The 17,016-nt window shown below is 54.2% G+C and overlaps 1 protein-coding gene across 1 annotated transcript in view; it reads left to right on the top strand.

Annotated features, from left to right (window-relative positions):
- Positions 1–15,632, top strand: part of TESC (tescalcin) — a 62,736-nt gene extending 47,104 nt beyond the window's left edge. Inside the window, exons 4-8 of the mRNA XM_057746311.1 lie at positions 6,941–7,080; positions 8,687–8,748; positions 8,847–8,954; positions 13,146–13,193; positions 15,461–15,632. Of these exons, the coding sequence (XP_057602294.1) occupies positions 6,941–7,080; positions 8,687–8,748; positions 8,847–8,954; positions 13,146–13,193; positions 15,461–15,538 (436 nt within the window). The 3' untranslated portion in view covers positions 15,539–15,632. The remainder of the gene's footprint in view (positions 1–6,940; positions 7,081–8,686; positions 8,749–8,846; positions 8,955–13,145; positions 13,194–15,460) is intronic.
- The last annotated feature ends 1,384 nt before the right edge of the window (positions 15,633–17,016 follow it).

Here is a 17,016-nt window from a genome sequence, read left to right as displayed (position 1 = left end):
CTTTGCTGTGCAGAAGCTTTCAACTTGATCGCAATTGTTCTTGTTTTTATTTTCATTGCTTTAGGAGGTGGATCAAAAAAGATCTTGCTGAGATTTGTGTCAAAGTGTGTTCTGCCTATGTTTTCCTCTAAGAGTTTTATAGTATCTGGCTTTACATTTAGGTCATTAATCCATTTTGAGTTTATTTTTGTAGATGGTGTTAGGGATTGTTCTCATTTCATTTGTTTACATGTAGCTGTCCAGTTTCCCCAACACCACTTATTGAAGAGACTGTCTTTTTTTTTTTTTTTGGCATATCAGTATTTTATTATCATCTGTTTTTCTGAATGATGTTTTTTTTTGGGGGGGGGGTACACCAAGTTCAATCATCTGTTTTGAAGAGACTATCTTGTATCCATTGTATATTCTTGTCTCCTTTGTTGTTGATTAGGTGACTGTAGGTGTATGGGTTTATCTCTGAGCTTTCTATCTTGTTCCATTGATCTATATTTCTGTTTTTGTGCCAGTACCATACTGTTTTGATTACTGTAGCCTTGTAGTATAGTCTCAAATCAGGGAGCCTGATTCCTCCAGCTCTGTTTTTCTTTCTCATGATTGCTTTGGCTATTTGGGGTCTTTTGTGTTTCCATAGAAATTTGTAAAATTTTTTGTTTTGTTTCTGTGAAAAATGCCATTGGTAATTTGATAGAGATCACATTAAATCTGTAGATTGCTTTGGGTAGTATAGTCATTTTCACAATATTGATTCTTCAGTCTAAGAACATGGTGTATCTCTCCATCTGTTTGTGTCGTCTTTGATTTCTTTCATCAGTATCTTATAGTTCTCTGAGTACAGGTCTTTTGCCTCCTTAGGTAGGTTTATTCCTAGATATTTTATTCTTTTTGATGTGATGGTAAAAGGGATTGTTTCCTTGATTTCTTTTTCTGATCTTTTGTTGTTAATGTATAGGAATGCAGGAGATTTCTGTGTATTAATTTTGTATCCCGCAAAATCTACCAAATTCGTTGATAAGCTCTAGTTAGTTTTCTGGTAGCATCTTTAGGATTTTCTGTGTATGGTATCATGTCATCTGCAAAGAGTGACATTTTTACTTCTTCTCCAATTTGGTTCCTTTTGTTTCTTTTTTTTCTCTCATTGTTGTGGCCAAGACTTCCAAAACTATGTTGAATAATAGTGGCAAGTGTGGACATCCTTGTCTTTTTCCTGATTTTAGAGGAAATGCTTTGTTTTTCACCATTGAGGATGATGTTTCCCGTGGGTTTGTCATACATGGCCTTTATTATGTTGAGGTAGGCTCCCTCTGTGCCCACTTTCTGGAGAGTTTTTATCATAAATGGGTGTTGGATTTTGTCAAAAGCTTTTCTGCATCTATTGAGATGTTTATATGGTTTTTATTCAATTTGTTGATATGGTGTATCACACCAATTGATTTGCGGCTATTGAAAAATCTTTGCATCCCTGGGATAAACCCCACTTGATCATGGTGTGTGATCCTTTTAATGTGTTGTTGGATTCAGTTTGCTAATATTCTGTTGAGGAGTTTTGCATCTATGTTTTTCAGTGATATTGGTGATACTCTAGTTTTCTTTGTTGTGTGATATCTTTGTCTGATTTTGGTATCAGGATGATGGTTGCCTCGTAGAATGAGCTTGGAAGTGTCCCTTCCTCTGCAGTATTTTTGGAAGAGTTTCAGAAGGGTAGGTGTTTAATTCTTCTCTAAATGTTTAATAGAATTCACTTGTGAAGCCATCTGGTCCTGGACTTTTGTTTGTTGGAAGATTTTTAATTGCTGTTTCAATTTCAGTACTTGTGATTGGTCTGTTCCTATTTTCTGTTTCTTCCTGGTTTGGTCTTGGAAGGTTGTACCTTTCTAAGAATCTGTCCATTTCTTCTAGGTTGCCCATTTTATTGGCATACAGTTGCTTATCGTAGTCTCTTATGATCCTTTGTATTTCTGTGGTGTCCATTGTAACTTCTCCTTTTTCATTTCTAATTTTATTGATTTGAGTCCTCTCCCTTTTTTCTTGAGTCTGGCTAAAGATTTATCAATTTTGTTTGTCTTCTCAAAGAACCAGCTTTTAGTTTCATTGATCTTTGTTATTTTTTTCTTTGTCTCTATTTCATTTATTTCTGCTGTGATCTTTATGATTTCTTTCCTTCTAACTAACTTTGGGTTTTGTTCTTCTTTCTCTATTTGCTTAAGGTGTAAGGTTATCTTATTTATTTGAGATTTTTCTTGTTTCTTGAGGTAAGATTGTATTGCTGTAAACTTCCCTCTTAGAACTGGTTTTGCTGCATCCCATAGGTTTTGGATCATCATGTTTTTGTTGTCATCTGTCTCTATGTATTTTTTGATTTCTTCTTTGATTTCTTCAGTGATCCATTGGTTATTTAGTAACATTGTTCAACTCCGTGTGTTTGTGTTTTTTACAGCTTTTTTTTCTTTTTTGTAGTTGATTTCTAATCTCATAGCCTTGTGGTTGGAAAAGATGCTTGATATGATTTCAGTTTTCTTAAATTTACCAAGACTTGATTTGTGACCCAAGACGTGATCTATTCTGGAGAATGTTCCATGTGTACTTCAGAAGAAAGTGTATTCTGCTGCTTTTGGATGGAATGTCTTATAAATCTCAATTAAGTCTATCTGGTCTAATGTGTCGTTTAAGGCTTGTGTTTTCTTATTAATTTTCTGTTTTGATGATCTGTGCATTGGTGTATTTGGGTGTTAAATTCCCCACTATTATTGTGTTACCTGTAGATTTCCCATTTTATGGCTTTTAGCATTTGCCTTATGTATTGAGGTGCTCCCATATTTGGTACATATATATTTACACTTGTTGTATCTTCTTCTTGGATTGATCCCTCAATCATTATGTCACGCCCTTCCTTGTCTCTTGTAACAGTCTTTATTTTAAAGTATATTTTGTCTGATATGAGTATTACTACTCCAACTTTCTTTTGATTTCCATTTGCATGGAATATCATTTTCCATCCCCTCACTTTCAGTCTGTATGTGTCCCTAGGTCTGAAGTGGGTCTCTTATAGACAGCGTATATACAGGTCTTGTTTCTGTATCTATTCAGCCAGTCTGAGTCTTTTGGTTGGAGCATTTAAGCCATTTACATTTAAGGTAATTATCAACATGTATGTTCCTATTGCCATTTTCTTCATTGTTTTGGGTTTGTTTTTATAGGTCTTTTTTCTTCCCTTCCTCTTTTCTTCTCTTCTCTTGTGGTTTGATGACCGTCTTCAGCATTGTGTTTGGGTTGCTTTTTCTTTATTGTGTGTGTATCTACCATAGTTTTTTGGTTTGCATTTCCCATGTGGTTTTGGTAGAGCAGTCTCTATATATACAAGGTTAAGTTGCTGGTCTCTTAATTTCAAATGCAGTTCCCACTTTCTGCATTTGTACTCTCCTCACAGTTGCTAGTTTTGATATCATATTTGTGTGTGGATGATTTCCTGCTTTTACTGTATGTTTGCCTTTACCAGTGAGGTTTCCCATTTGTGGTTTTCTTGTTTCTAGTTGTGGCCTCCCCCCAACCTAGAGAAGTTCTTTTAGCATTTGTTGTAAAGCTGGTTTGGTGGTGCTGAGTTCTCCTAGCTTTTGCTTGTCTGTAAAGCCTTTGATTTCTCTGTTGAATCTGAACGAGAGCCATGCTGGATAGATTATTCTTGGTTGTAGGTTTTTCTCTTTCATCACTTTAAATATATCATGCCACGCCCTTCTGGCCTGCAGAGTTTCTGCTGAAAAATCAGCCAATAACCTTATGGGGATTCCCTTGTATGTTATTTGTTGCTTTTCGCTTGTTGCTTTTCATGTTTTTCCTTTGTGTTTAGTTTTTGTTAGTTTGATTAATATGTGTCTCAGCATGTTCCTCCTTGGGTTTGCCCTGTGTGGGACTCTCTGTGCTCCCTGGATGTGGGTGACTGTTTCCTTTCCCGTTTTAGGGAAGTTTTCCAGAAGGTATCCAGAAGGTGGATGTTGAAACAAGCCTTCAGGTTCCTGAGGAGGGGAGGGTGGCGGGAAGGGGTGGCAAGGGCTGGGTGGCTGGGACCAAACCTCCTGGGCCTGGGAGACCCGGTGGGGGGCTTAAGGGCCATCCAGAGAGCTGAAGGAGCTTCCAGGGGGCGTCAAGCAGGGGAGCGACAGAGTCTGATTTGTTTTTTGCAAAGCTTATTCTGGCCACAAGTGGAGGCTAGACCAGGCTGTCCCAGGAGAGAAGAGGAGGGGTCCCAGAGAGAGCAGAGGAGTGAAACTGGTGATTGATTGGCTCTGATGGGGACAGAGATGAGGGATTCCTGGGCCTGCAGTGTGGGCGGCTCACAAAGCATGTGCCCTGGGGAATTGCCATCGGAAGATGACACAGGATAGTGAGCAGGAGGGGGAGGGCAGAGGCCAGTAAAGGGTGGTGAGGACCTCCCCTGTGGGTCCTGGGGCCTCAGCCTTGGGTAGCTGCTTAGAGACACAATGTGGAGAAAGGGAGGCCCCAGGTGATTCGGTGGGCGGTCCTGAGGTCACCAAGGCGGGGAGGATTAAGGAAAGGCTTTCCCAGCCTGGACCCATATGCTCCCCATGTGCTCAGTGCCTGTGCATCCTTCACCTCTCATCCTGTAAGTTCTGACAAGGAGATGGGGGAGGACTCGGAGGAGGGGCTGGAGACGCGATTTTCCTTTCAAGAAATACGAGCATCCACCTTGCTTCCTAAGATGTTTTGAACCGAGAAACTGGTCTTGGAGGGCAGTTTTGAGCCAGGTGCGTCCCTGCCTCCAAGGGCTCTCCGATCCTTACAGGGCCATCAGAGTTAAGGAAGAGAGAATACTGCTCTAAATCAGGCATCCTTGCAAATAGAATGCTCTTGTGTTGGGTTGCAGATTTGGATTAGCCCCTGTTCTTCTGTCCCCTGACCCTGGTCTTGGGTGCCTTGTTGTGCACATGGAGTGCAGTGCAGGTGGGTCTGGCTCCAGGTGCTGTGTCTGGGTTTCCTTGGCCTCTGCACTCTGGTCGCCTTTCGAGACCGTGATGCTGGCCCTTGGGGAGCTCCCAGGGACACTGGGATGGGAAGGGACGCCTCGCCTCTGAACTGGGTCCTGACGCTGAAGCAGCCAGGTCTCGACCTTCCCTGAGAAGGACACATACCTGGCCAGCCTGCCCCAAGGCCTAGCACGGATCCCCCGAGCTTGTCTTCATCCCTCTCACTGCAGCCTGAACCCGTTGAGAAGAACGTGCACCCCAGCCGCAGCGAAAAGTACCTCCAAGGAGCCCGGTAGCTCCCAGTGCTATTTTCATGCCTGTAAATTTGGTCTGTGCCCCTGACAGCAAGGACTCTGAGATTATTAAAAATCTGTCCAGAAGAGCAGAGGGAAAACTTTTTAAGAGAGAAGATTTCAAGGAAGATTGAGAGAAAACACTCAAAGACTGGGCTTCCTGAGTCCAGGGGCGATCTTGCCTTACCTCTCAGATTTGTGGTTTCACAGTCTACCTTCCCTGTTCCAGGCTTGCGAACCACCTCTTTTTGGAAGATCTCCTGGAATGGAGGGTTGGGAATAGCAAGATCTCTAAACTGTCACGTGTGGTGCACACTTCAGGGGCAGTATTCAAAAGGGAGTAGACGGGCCCCTAGAGAGAGAACTGCGAATGTATTCCTTTAAACGGAGATATGGTCCTGGGACCCAAGCGCATTTGACAAACACTGGCCATTGACCGTTAGTCATCCCAGGCCAGCGGAGAGCTGTCCCTTTGCAAGGACGCACAGTGAGGACCGGGGAGCCCTCAGCCCGCCAGCCCGCTGGCCTCCTGCCCCAGCAGAAGTCGGTTAGGTGATGAGGGCTGGGCAGCAGTGGTTCAGGAGCCCGTGTTTGGATGGAGTCGTGTCCAGGCTGTTTCCTCAGCTCTTCTTCCCTGCCAGGACCCGCCCCCCATGGTCTTGCGATGCACTCTCGGGCATTTGCTGAGTACCTGCTGTGTGCTAGGCGCGGCGCAGACCCAGCCTTGGGTACGCTCCCCGAGCCCCGCCTGGAACACGAGCCCTTTCTTGCCTCTTCAAAAGCACATCCATAGGGACAACCTCAGGACAGCGTGCCCTGATCTATTAGAAAACCAGCAGTCGTTGGTGAACTTTGCACTTTGGTAGAGAACAGATGACTCAGAGCTCCTCGCAAGTGTCACTGTGCTCGAGTTTCAAACAGCTGGTAGAGAGCAGAAGTCGGCAAACTGCTTCTCTAAAAGGCCAGAGAGTAAATATTTTAGGTTTTGTGGGCCACGTGGTCTCTGTCACAACTGCTCAACTCCGCCTCTGTAGCTTGAAAGCAGCCACGGATGCTGTGTAAATCAGCGGGCCTGGCCGTGTGCCAATAAAACTGTATTTATGGACGCTGAAATTTGAATTTCATGGAATTTCCACTTGTCATGAGATGCTATTCGTCTTTTTTCTCCCCCTAACATTTTTTTCCAACCACATTAAAACTCTTCTCAGCTTATGGGCTGTATAAAAATAGGCAGCAGGTGGGATTTGGCCCCCGGGCTGCAGTTTGCTGACCCCCTGATCTAAAGGAAAGGGGCAGGAGACGTACCTGGGTGAATGAGCGCCTCGGTTTCCCTGTGTTTGAGCGCCCAGCTCCGCGCACCGCAGCAGGCCCGGGCAGCCCTCCATCCCAGCGGGCAGCCCTCCATCCCAGCGGCTGTGCGGTTGCCTGTGTCTGTCCCCAGCCCCCCAGGTGGTGATTTCTGGTGGGGAGCGCTGGGCAGGGGCTGAGCTAAACCACCCAGGGGGCCGCGGTGCCCCCATCAGCACGTTGTTGGGAAACAGAACCCAGGGCTGGGACAGCCGCGGAGGTGAAGCGTGTGCCCGGGAGGGCTGGGTTCTTGAGGGCTGTTGGTAGCAGAAGGACAAAATTCTGCTTTTAATGCATTTCCGACACCCCTCGTCGCTCCTGTAGGAACCTGCGTAAGGGATCCAGTGGCCTGGCCGACGAGATCAACTTCGAGGACTTTCTGATCATCATGTCCTACTTCCGGCCCATCGACAGCACCATGGACGAGGAGCAGGTGCAGCTGTGCCGGAAAGAGAAGCTGCGATGTGGGTGTCCCGGGGCCCCTCGCCAGTGCGCGCCTGGCCGCTTGCGTGTCCCCGCGTCCTGCTGTGCCCCCGCCGGGGGAGGGTCGGGTCAGGGAGCACCCGCCCAGGCCTTGGGTAGGCTGGTCCCCATTTTCACAGCACAAAGGGTGGCGCTGGTACCTCCCTCTCCTCCAGGGCTGCTCCATGGTGGGCTCCTTGTTTACGCTTCTCAGCAGCTGGTGGTTTTCTGGGAATGGAAGGTGATGGGAAAGGATTAAGGCCCTTGGTTTGGACAGACATGGTGTAGTCTGGCCTCTTCACTGAGCAGCTGTGTGACCCTGAACCTGACGGTGGGGATGAGGACTGAATGTATCGGTGATTCTGACACTACGCTGAACGAGATCTCGGGGGTGCTTCCTGGAAGCTCCTTTCTTCCCTTCCCTGGCCCATGACCTGTTGCCATTGGCAGCTTCACGGGGCAGCCTCTGCGGGGCCCGTCCGTCCCGGAGGAGCCTCGGCCGGCCCTGGGCTCTGAGCGAATTTAGTTGGGATCTGGCCGTGGGCGGGCGGCCCAGGGTCCCAGGGTGGCGTGCGTCACACCTCCCTTCCCTGCGCACGGTCCCGTGGCTCCCGCACCCCTCTCCACCCTGCCCGAGGCAGCAGCAGGGAAACGTAAACGCGGGGCTGGGCTGTGCTGAGCTCGGGATGTGTCCTGGGGGCTGCTGGGGGCCGGGGGTGCCGCCCGGTGTTGGCCCAGCTTCCACATGGCTCCAGGGGCCATGTCAGGGGTCGCTGGGGCTGTGGGATTGGATGGACTCTGGTTCAACCCACCGGCTGCCCCTCCCTTAATGGGATGGCTGTGGGCAAATGCCTTAGCTTCTGCGAGGTGACAGGCTCGTCTGTGAAATGGGCTCAGGGCAGCCCTGCGCTCACGGGGTCGTGTGAGGATGAGGGGAGATGTTAGCACAGCGCCGGGCTGGACAGATGCCAGGGCCGAGGACTTCAGGCGCTTCAGGTTCCCTGAGGCTGAGCCGGGGGGTGGAGGGGTCACCTCCCCTTCAGCTCCTGGCTGTTGGGCTGCGGGATGCCGAGTGATGGCAGTAAAGGAACCTGTGATGTCACTAAGAGTGAAATAACCAGAGCAGGTGTGACTGCCCCTTGTACCATCAGGGGCCGGCTCAGTTCAGCCAGGAGCGGGCTGTAGGCAGCAGGGTCCATGACCTGCCACAGGCCCGGGAGGACAGCCTTCCTCTTGGGTATGCCAGGAATGACACTTCGAAGTAACACTGAGCTGGCTCCCTGTTACTGAGACGACCACGTCGTCGGCACTCGCAGCGTGCCAGGCGTTCGCTGGCCCTGGTCCACCAGCCTTCGCTCACCTGGCAACACCATGAGGCAGACGTGTGGTTATTCCCATTTTACAGATGGGGAAGCTGAGGCCCAGAGAAGTTAGGTCACTTGCTCAAGGTCACCCACCAGAAGTGGTCAGTCTGGCCCCGTGGCCTTTAGGTTTCCTTACTGGGGTCTTCTGCTCAGTTTGAGGGAGGGGAAGGTTGGGGGAGCGGGGGACCCGGGGCTCCCACCAGCTCGCCTGACTCAGCCCCTCTCTCCCCGCTGCCGCCTCCAGTTCTGTTCCACATGTACGACTCGGACAGCGACGGCCGCATCACCCTGGAAGAGTATCGAAATGTAAAGTATGCTCCCGCGCCCGGCGGGGCCCGGCGCCTCCCCTGCCCTGCGGCCTGGACGGAGGCCCGAGGTCATGGTGTGTCTGCCCCGCCCGGCAGGTGGTCGAGGAGCTGCTCTCGGGAAACCCCCACATCGAGAAGGAGTCGGCGCGCTCCATCGCCGACGGGGCCATGATGGAGGCGGCCAGCGTCTGCGTGGGGCAGATGGTGAGCGCTGCCTGGGCCGGGACCCCCGCGCCCCACCCTCCCCCTCCCGTGCTGACCCCGCCACGCCACGCTCTGGCCCACCCTGGTGATGGTCTGTTTCTGGAAGGCCCCAGAGGGCAGAGGCCACGCGTGTTCCGCTCGCCACTCTAACCGATGTGGCACAGAGCCCTGTTCAGACGCCTCTCACTGCTCCCCCGTCCCCCGGAAGACTGACCCGAGATCCCAACCCCTGGGGGGTCGTGCCACGCAGGGAAGGCTGGGCTTTGGGGGCCAGAGACCCCGCTGTGTAGCCTCCCTGGGCCCACGGGGAGCGCCTGGCACAGGGCGAGGCCCGGTCCGCGTGCAGCGCGGACTTGCTCTCACTTATTTGTTAATGAGGGGATCCGTGGCCTGGAGGGCAGAGGTCAGCAGGGAGCTCTCTTTAGGGCCCACGATCTGCGGTCCAGTGAGGAGCTGGGCGCAGCTGCGGGGGGCCATGTGTAGATGAAACAGAGGAGGTGAACCGGGCTGGGCCATCAGGGCTTGTGTGTGCTGACGAGGTTGGGAGGCGCCCCTGCTGGCAGAGACCAGAGAGGATTCCACCAGAGGCACTTACAAGGCTGCCACCATGGCCCAGGTGGAGGGCCGGGCTCCAGCTGTGATGGGGAGGAAGGTGGGTGGGACCACGTGAGCAGGAGCTGGACCACGGCCGGACACAGCTGAGGCCTGTCAGGGTCCCAGTGGCATGGAAGCGGCTGGGTCATTTTTGGGAACCGTGAGGTCAGGCCTGGGGTGATAGTCAGTGAGTCAGAGCAGGATTTCTCCGTCTGGCCGTGTTCACATGTGAGGCCGTCCTGGGGGTTGGGCAGCATCCCTGGCTTCCAGCCACTAGATGCCAGTCACACCCTCCATGTCGTGACAACCAAACGTGTCTCCAGACCTGGCCCACTGTCCCGGGGTGGGGGAGGGTTGCGAGATCAGCGCCAGTGCAGAACCACTGGCGCAGAGCACACAGGAACGAAGTCAGTGGAGTGGGGGCGGGCAGGTCGAGTGAGCGGTCACTGTCAGCTTTTATGAGCTCGGCTGGCGCTGTCGTCAGGGTAGGGGCTGGGGAAAGGGCCCCTGGCAGGTTTCCCCCGGAGGTTCCAGGTAGCCAGGTGCCCCTAGGATCTCCCATAGGGTGACCACACAGCGTGTGCAGGCATTGTGCATCACTTCATAAACCTGTAGCCTTGTTTAACTGGGGGGGAAACTGAGGCTCAGGGATCTAAAGAATTTTCTGGACGTTGGGGGCAGCGGTGCTTGGTAGACTTGCTCTTGCAGGGCCGCGTCCAGCCCAGCTGGCCCGACACAGGGGCTCTGAGCCGCCGGGAGCCGTGCAGGCAGGCACGTGACCGTCTCCGTGGACTTTGTTCCCTGAGGGTTTCGGGTGGGCCCCTGGGACCGTCCCCTCTGGCTCCTGTGTATTTACGGTGGCCGCGGCTCCAGACGCCATCGTGGCTTTGGGGTGACCCCAGCCCAGATGGAGGGGTGTTTTCCTGCTGGAACCTGCTGTTTGCGCCCAGGCCTGTCGTCAGGAGATGGGGGGTCCAGGCCTGCCCCCGGGGCCGGGGGGGCTGAGGTCACTTTAAGTGGCCTGTATATTCTCGCTCTGCTTCGGCGGCCCAGGGGGAGGCTGCTGGCTCTGGTGAAACCGCCCCACTCGGCGAATTAACCGCCGCAGAAAGGGCTGGTGAGCTGGGTGGGGGGCGCAGGGATCCCCGCGGGGTCGCCCCAGCCGCGTCCCGTTTGATTTAATGACGCCCCCTTTCGTTAACTTGCTCCCCGTCCCACTCCAGCTTCAGTCGGCGACAGTTTTCTTAATTTGCTGTAGTGAAATGGTTGGCCGCTGGCAGCTGCTCATCCGCACAGAAGCCGCACCCCCTGAGAGGCGTTCCCGGAGCCCGTGCCGGCTTCCCGGGTGCGCGTCCCCCTCGCCGCGTGCGGCTTTCTTTACTTAGGGGTCCCCTTTGTGCTCTTACAAGGTTTTCTCGTGTGATGGCCGACCAGGTAAACACCGAGGCACAGGGCGAGGGGCGGCCGTGTCAGTTCACAGCCTGCGGCCCCTGAGGATGTGTCACATTTCTGCCCGCGCCACCCGCCAAAGACAGAGGACGCCTGGCCCCACTGTAGTGGACTTCCAAAGCCGGCTGTTGACTGCGGCAGCGATCTCCTTCCAGAGCGTTTCTCTGCAAAGCCTTGTTGTGGCTGGAGGGGGGGGCAGCTCTGCTGGGGTCTCAGCCTGGGGTGCTGCCCTGACCCCCCCAGCCCCTCTGCGTGCCTTCCTTCCGCCGGGTGCCCACCCTCCAGCCTGGGTGTGGGGTCCGCGGGGCCTTGTCTGTAATTAGCTTTCCTCAGCTGCCCTGGGCATCCAGGGTTGGTGGCAGGGAGGGGGCAGACCCTCTGTGCCCCTGGGAGGAAAAAGCTGGCTCAAACCTTTTAAAAATTGGTACTTTTCATAAAATTAAAAAGTATATCCAGGGGACTTCCTTGGCAGTCCAGTGGTTAAGACGTCACCTTCCAGTGCAGGGGGTACGGGTTCGATCCCTGGTCGAGGAGCTAAGATCCCACATGCCTCGCAGCCAAAAAAGCAAAACATAAAACAGAAGAACTATTGTAACAAATTCAATGAAGACTTTAAAAATGGTCCACATGCCCCCCCCCCCAAAAAAAAGTATATCCAACATTAAATGAAGAACAGAACCCACCTCTGGGAACTGTTGTGAGATTTGCATCAGTTCATGGTGATAACATTTGTAAAGAACACATAGCAAACAGAGTGCCCGCTGGTGTTTATTTTATTTTTTTAATTTATTATTTACTTATTGGCTGTGTTGGGTCTTCGTTGCTACGCATGGGCTTTCTCTAGTTGCGGTGAGCGGGGGCTACTCTTTGTTGTGGAGTGAGGGTTTCTCATTGCGGTGGCTTCTCTTGTTGTGGAGCACGGGCTCTAGGCACGCAGGCTCAGTAGTTGTGGCTTGCCGGCTCTAGAGCACAGGCTCGGTGGTTGTGGCACACGGGTTTAGTTGCTCTGAGGCATGTGGGATCTTCCCAGCCCAGGGCTTGAACCCGTGTCCCCTGCATTGGCAGGCAGACACCTAACCACTGCACCACCAGGGAAGCCTTGCTGTTTTCTTAAATACACGAGTGGTGCAGAAAGAGAAGCGCATCTCTCCTGGCCCTCCTCGCATCAGCCCTGATCCTTTTCCCTAAAGAGAACTGCCCTTGATGGGGTTTTTCCCCACATAGACCAGTGTGTACATGTGTGTCTTTTAGTCCTGATTTGCACAAAACGGCGTTGAACTGCTGGGGTTTCCTCTCCCGGTGCTGACCCCCCGTGTCCACGGGGCAGGTGGCGGCTCTCTGGTGAGCATTGTAGGAAATAATCTGCAGACATCTTTCTGCTCCTTGTTTGTTTTTTTCCACCATATACATATCTTGGAGCCTCTTCCATATCGGCATGGCTGGATAGACCCCTGCTTCCTGGTAATCAGTAGCCCCGATGACCATGATTTATAAACGCTGGTCTCGTGTTGACGAGCAGTGGGATGTCAGCCTGGCCTTTGCTGTCACAGAGGGTGCTGGGGGCAGGGGTGAGGGCTGTGGGGACATGGTTGTGAGGGTCGCAGCATCGGGGTAGGGGTATCATGCGTTCTCCCGTGTGCGCAGAGACTGGCACTGCCCCTAACTCGGCAGGTGGGAGGCTCCCGGGCCACATGTTATCAGGGTGGCTCACTTGGCTCTTCCCCCCGTGTCTGGAGCACAGGTTAGCCCAGAACTGGTCTTACTGATTTGAGGAGGCAGGACCAGGAAATGGCAGGAGGTGTCTGTGGGTGGCTGTGGCGCTGGGAACTGGCGGGAGGTGGCTGTGCTGGGTCGGGGGAGCCCTGCCTCTGTGCGCACCCTCTTCCTTTCCCACCCTCGTCCTCCCTGAGGGGCGTGGTTGGGGCCCCGGTGAGCCTGCGCCACCTTCCGTCCCACCGTCAAGCCCGTGAAGGGGACGCTGGAGTTCAGGGCGACGGGCCTCGAGCTGGAGGCGGACCATCCCGAATGTTCTCCCCGTTCTCCTGATCCTAAACGGCCCCACCTTCCGTGCTGGGGGGGGGTCAGGGGAAGATGAAGAGTCTCCGGGCGGAAGCCACTCACTCACCGCACCCTGTGCTCTGTCCCCAGGAGCCTGATCAGGTGTATGAAGGGATCACCTTCGATGACTTCCTGAAGGTGGGTGCCTGGGGGTGGGGGTGGGCACCGGGGCTGCACTGGGGGCTCAAGGGGGCCCCTGCTGGTCAGGAGGTGACGTGCGTCTCCGTGGAAAGGGGGCAGGCCTGGGCATGGCCTTTAAAACAGTTTAAAGTGATTTTACTTATTGTTATTGGAAGGGTGATGATGGTCACACGGGGTCAGGACAACTTAGCAAGTTCAAAAGGGCCTGTGAGGAAAACCCCATTTTTCTCCCCTGCGAGTCCCTGGTCCCCCTGCTCAGAAGCACCCTGTTGACAGTTGGAACCAGGGTTCTGGCATGTTCTGTGCCTGCACGAGAGCCGCTCTTCTCAGAAGCACACACTGGTGGGCGCTGCCCGTGTGTGGCGCTGCCCCTGCTGGTCCCCCGGGCCTCGTGGTCAGTGCTGTGTGCCTGGCAGCCCACCTTCCGCCCCTGCGCGTGGACACCCAGGCCTCGCCAGCCCTCACCGCCTGCAGGACGGGGCCAGGGGCCCCTCGCTGCTCTCATAGGCAAGGAGTCGAGCCCCTTCCAGGAGGTGAGGAAGATGGGAGGTCGGGGGAATGAGACCCAGGGCGGCTCCCAGGCCAGCCGCCAGCTCCCCAGGGCCCCCGAGGGAAACAGGCCTGTGCCTGGGGTGGGGCCGGGGACGCGGGTGGCCCCGGCCCCAGGGAGCCGAGGGGCAGCTCAGCCGGGCACTCCCCTCAAAGTCCGCGCCCCCAGCCGGGCCAGTCGTGGCCCAAGGAAGGGGGCAGGTGGCACAGCCCCAGAGCTGAGGGAGAGACTGGAAGGGCCTGCTGGGCTGGAGGAGGGCAGGCACCTCCCTCCCTCAGAGACGCACCCCCTCCACACACACCCAGCCTGAGCAGGGCAGGTGGACCGGGCGGGAGACGTCAGAGTTGGCGTTTGTGCCACAGGTCACCTTGGCTTGCGCTGAGGCCTGCTCTCCAGAAAAGTGATGACGTCCGGTCAAGAACCAGAATAAGGAGTTAGATGATCAGGGAGCCAGCGAGGGTTAGGGAGGAGGGGTGGCTGCTTTAAGCCAGAAGATAGGATGAACTCCATTTTTGGCCCCAGAAACCAAGCTTCTTCCCCAGAGGGCTGCCCGCCCCCTCCCCTGCCTCTAGTGCTCCCACGCTCCCGTTGCCTCTGCACCGTGGGGGCTTTTCTTGACCAGCTGTCCCCTCCCACTCTCTGAGCCCCACCACAACCCTCTTGCCTCCTGGCATTTGGCAGAAATTACCCTGGGCATCCAGGTATCTTTTCCTGGGAACGTCTTGTCCACCTAACACAGAAAGCACCTGGGGGACTGTGGGCATGTGACCGTGGCAGGAAACATGCCGAGGCCTCCCTGCTGCTTGGGTGCCCACAGGGCTCTGCTTCCCCCAGCCTCATGGCTGTCCCTGGAGCTGGTGAGGGTGACAGCTTGAGGGTTTGAAGTTCTTACATAAGCAGGGAGACAGTGGCAAGTCACCGCCCACCACGTCCCTCCGTTCCTGTTCGCATCCTTCCCGCCATCTCTCCATCCGTGGTCCTCTTGGGCCCCAAGTGGCCAAGGAGCTGGGGAGCGCACAGTCCTGCCCGAGCCAGGGCTTCGTAGTGTGGCAGATATAGGGTCTGGTGGCCTGAGTGTCCACTAGGGCCCTGGCCAGGATGGACCGTGACGGCAGTGCTAGCAGCAGGTATGTGGCGATAGACGTGGCCTTTGGCAGAAATTACCTTTCCTGGGCATGAGCCTGTCCGTCTGGAACACGGTGACCTCCTACCCTATAGCTGGGAGGTTGTAAAGACCTAACTGTTGTGACCTTCTAATTGATGACGATGGCTTAACGAAACCTTACAATTGCACAGCCCTTCATAGTTTACAAACCGTTTCTGTGCCTGATTCCACTGGAGCCCCCACGACATTCCGTGAGTGGGCAACACATGTGGTGGTCTCGACATTTTTCTGGTGAAAAGAAGGTTTAATGGGGTTATGGAATTTGCATGAAAATCACAGAGCCTGAAGTGGTGGGTGGGATTCGAGTGACTTCAGCTAAGAGCTTGGATTCCATACTTAATAATAACTTGCTGTGACAATCCGGAGAGAATCCAAATGTCAGAGCCCAATTAACCAGCAAAAAGGCAGATGGAAGTTTTCTCCTCCACACTTCTCTCTGGATTCCCCCGGCAGGAGCATCTTGGCGGGTGGTGGCGGAGGAGGGCGGGTTGGGGAGGTGGTTCAGGACGCCGGCGGGGACGCCTGCTCACGCCGCTCCGTCCGTTCCAGATCTGGCAGGGAATAGACATCGAGACCAAGATGCACGTCCGCTTCCTTAACATGGAAACCATGGCCCTGTGCCACTGACCGCCCCTCCCCCACGAAGAACCCGCACTTGGACCCGGGCAGCAAGGCCCGCGGGGGCCCTTTTGCTACAGCTCTTGTAAATAGTCAACCCTCCTCGCTCATCTCGGTTTCCCGCAGGGTATGGTATGTGGGACTTTGCTGTTTTTATCTCTAATAAAAAAGAAAAAGGGTTTGTTAATGAAGGTGGCTCCTGTCTGTGCCTCACGTCCGTGCGCGTGGCCCGGCCACCTGGGGGCCCGAGGCTGGCCGCGAGGAGCAGGCGGCAGCGGCTAGTCTTCAAAGCCTGGTTTGCAAGAGGGGATTTTTTTCCCCTTCTTCTCTGGTTTATTTTGGGTTGAGTAAATAAGTGCCGTTATCCCCGCATAAGTGCTGGGAATTCATCTGCTTTCTCAAGCCTCAGCAGGAAAGTAAGGAAAAGCAGCTGCTCGCTCCCAGGGGCTGGGACTTGGGTGGTGGGACTTGGCGTCCTCCGTGTCACGACCAGATGTGCAGCCCCGAGGAGAAGACGCGAGGAGCCCTGAGCCTGGGCCAGCTGCGGTGACCGCCCGAGCGCGCCCCTCGTTGCCGGGGGCGCCGGCGGTCAGGGCCTGGCGGGGTCAGGCTGGGTGCGGCCGCGGCCCTTGCTCAGCCCCTCCCCCGGCCAGTGTAGCAGCAGGGGCGGGACCGCCCCAGGTGAGCATCTCCCGCACCTCCAGTTGTCACCTTCCAGCAGTGGGGGGGTTGAGGGGAGGAGGGAACAAAGGTCATTCATCTCGGTTGGTGGCTGTGGCCCGTGCGTCAGCAGAGGGCTGGCAGCCGGTGGTGCCCAGGCGACCTGCGGACTCGCTCGGGCCGACCCTCCATGGCTGTGGTCACTGGTCACTGTTTACGTGCCAGGCTTCCTCCGGTAGTTGCTTCCATCGGCACTCACTTGGGGGCACCTTCCTAGCCTTCCAGGAAAGCTCCCCTGATACTGTTCCCCGGGTAACTGGCTATTGCTATTCTGTGCATTCTTGAATTTGTAATTCACTTTTTGGTAAAGTAAGTGTGCTTTATCTTATACTCACATGTTGGGGTTCAGAATGCAGCAGGCACGCCCTGGAGCCTTCATCCAATGCCCCGTGCCCGATCTTCCCTTCCTTGAGGGGGTCCTTCCTCTGACATCCTCCCAGAGCTGTGTCGTGCACACACAAGCAGATACGCTGTTTAGGGCGAGGTTAATGTAGGTATTTAAAAGCCAAAACAGAGCAGCGAGGCGAGTTACGGGAAGTGTGAACAGGTAGCACAGAGGTCAGTGTTGAATAGCAGGCGTCCCGAGGGCGGCAGTGGAGCTGGGAAACTGTCATCATTTAGATGGTGAGAGCTGGCCGCGGGCATCCTGCCCTACTGAGCGCAAGGCAGGACTGGGCCGCCAGCCCCAGCCATGCCTGAGGAACGGCAGCCTCCACGATGCACAGACAGAGAGGCGGTCGGGGCAGCGCGGCACCATCTCTGGTAAG

The sequence above is a fragment of the Hippopotamus amphibius genome, chromosome 8 (genome assembly GCF_030028045.1).
Source record: "Hippopotamus amphibius kiboko isolate mHipAmp2 chromosome 8, mHipAmp2.hap2, whole genome shotgun sequence".
In the NCBI taxonomy this organism is placed as follows: Eukaryota; Metazoa; Chordata; class Mammalia; order Artiodactyla; family Hippopotamidae; genus Hippopotamus; species Hippopotamus amphibius.
The sequence above is the reverse complement of the archived record's forward strand: the minus strand, read 5'-3'. Positions and strand labels throughout refer to the sequence as shown.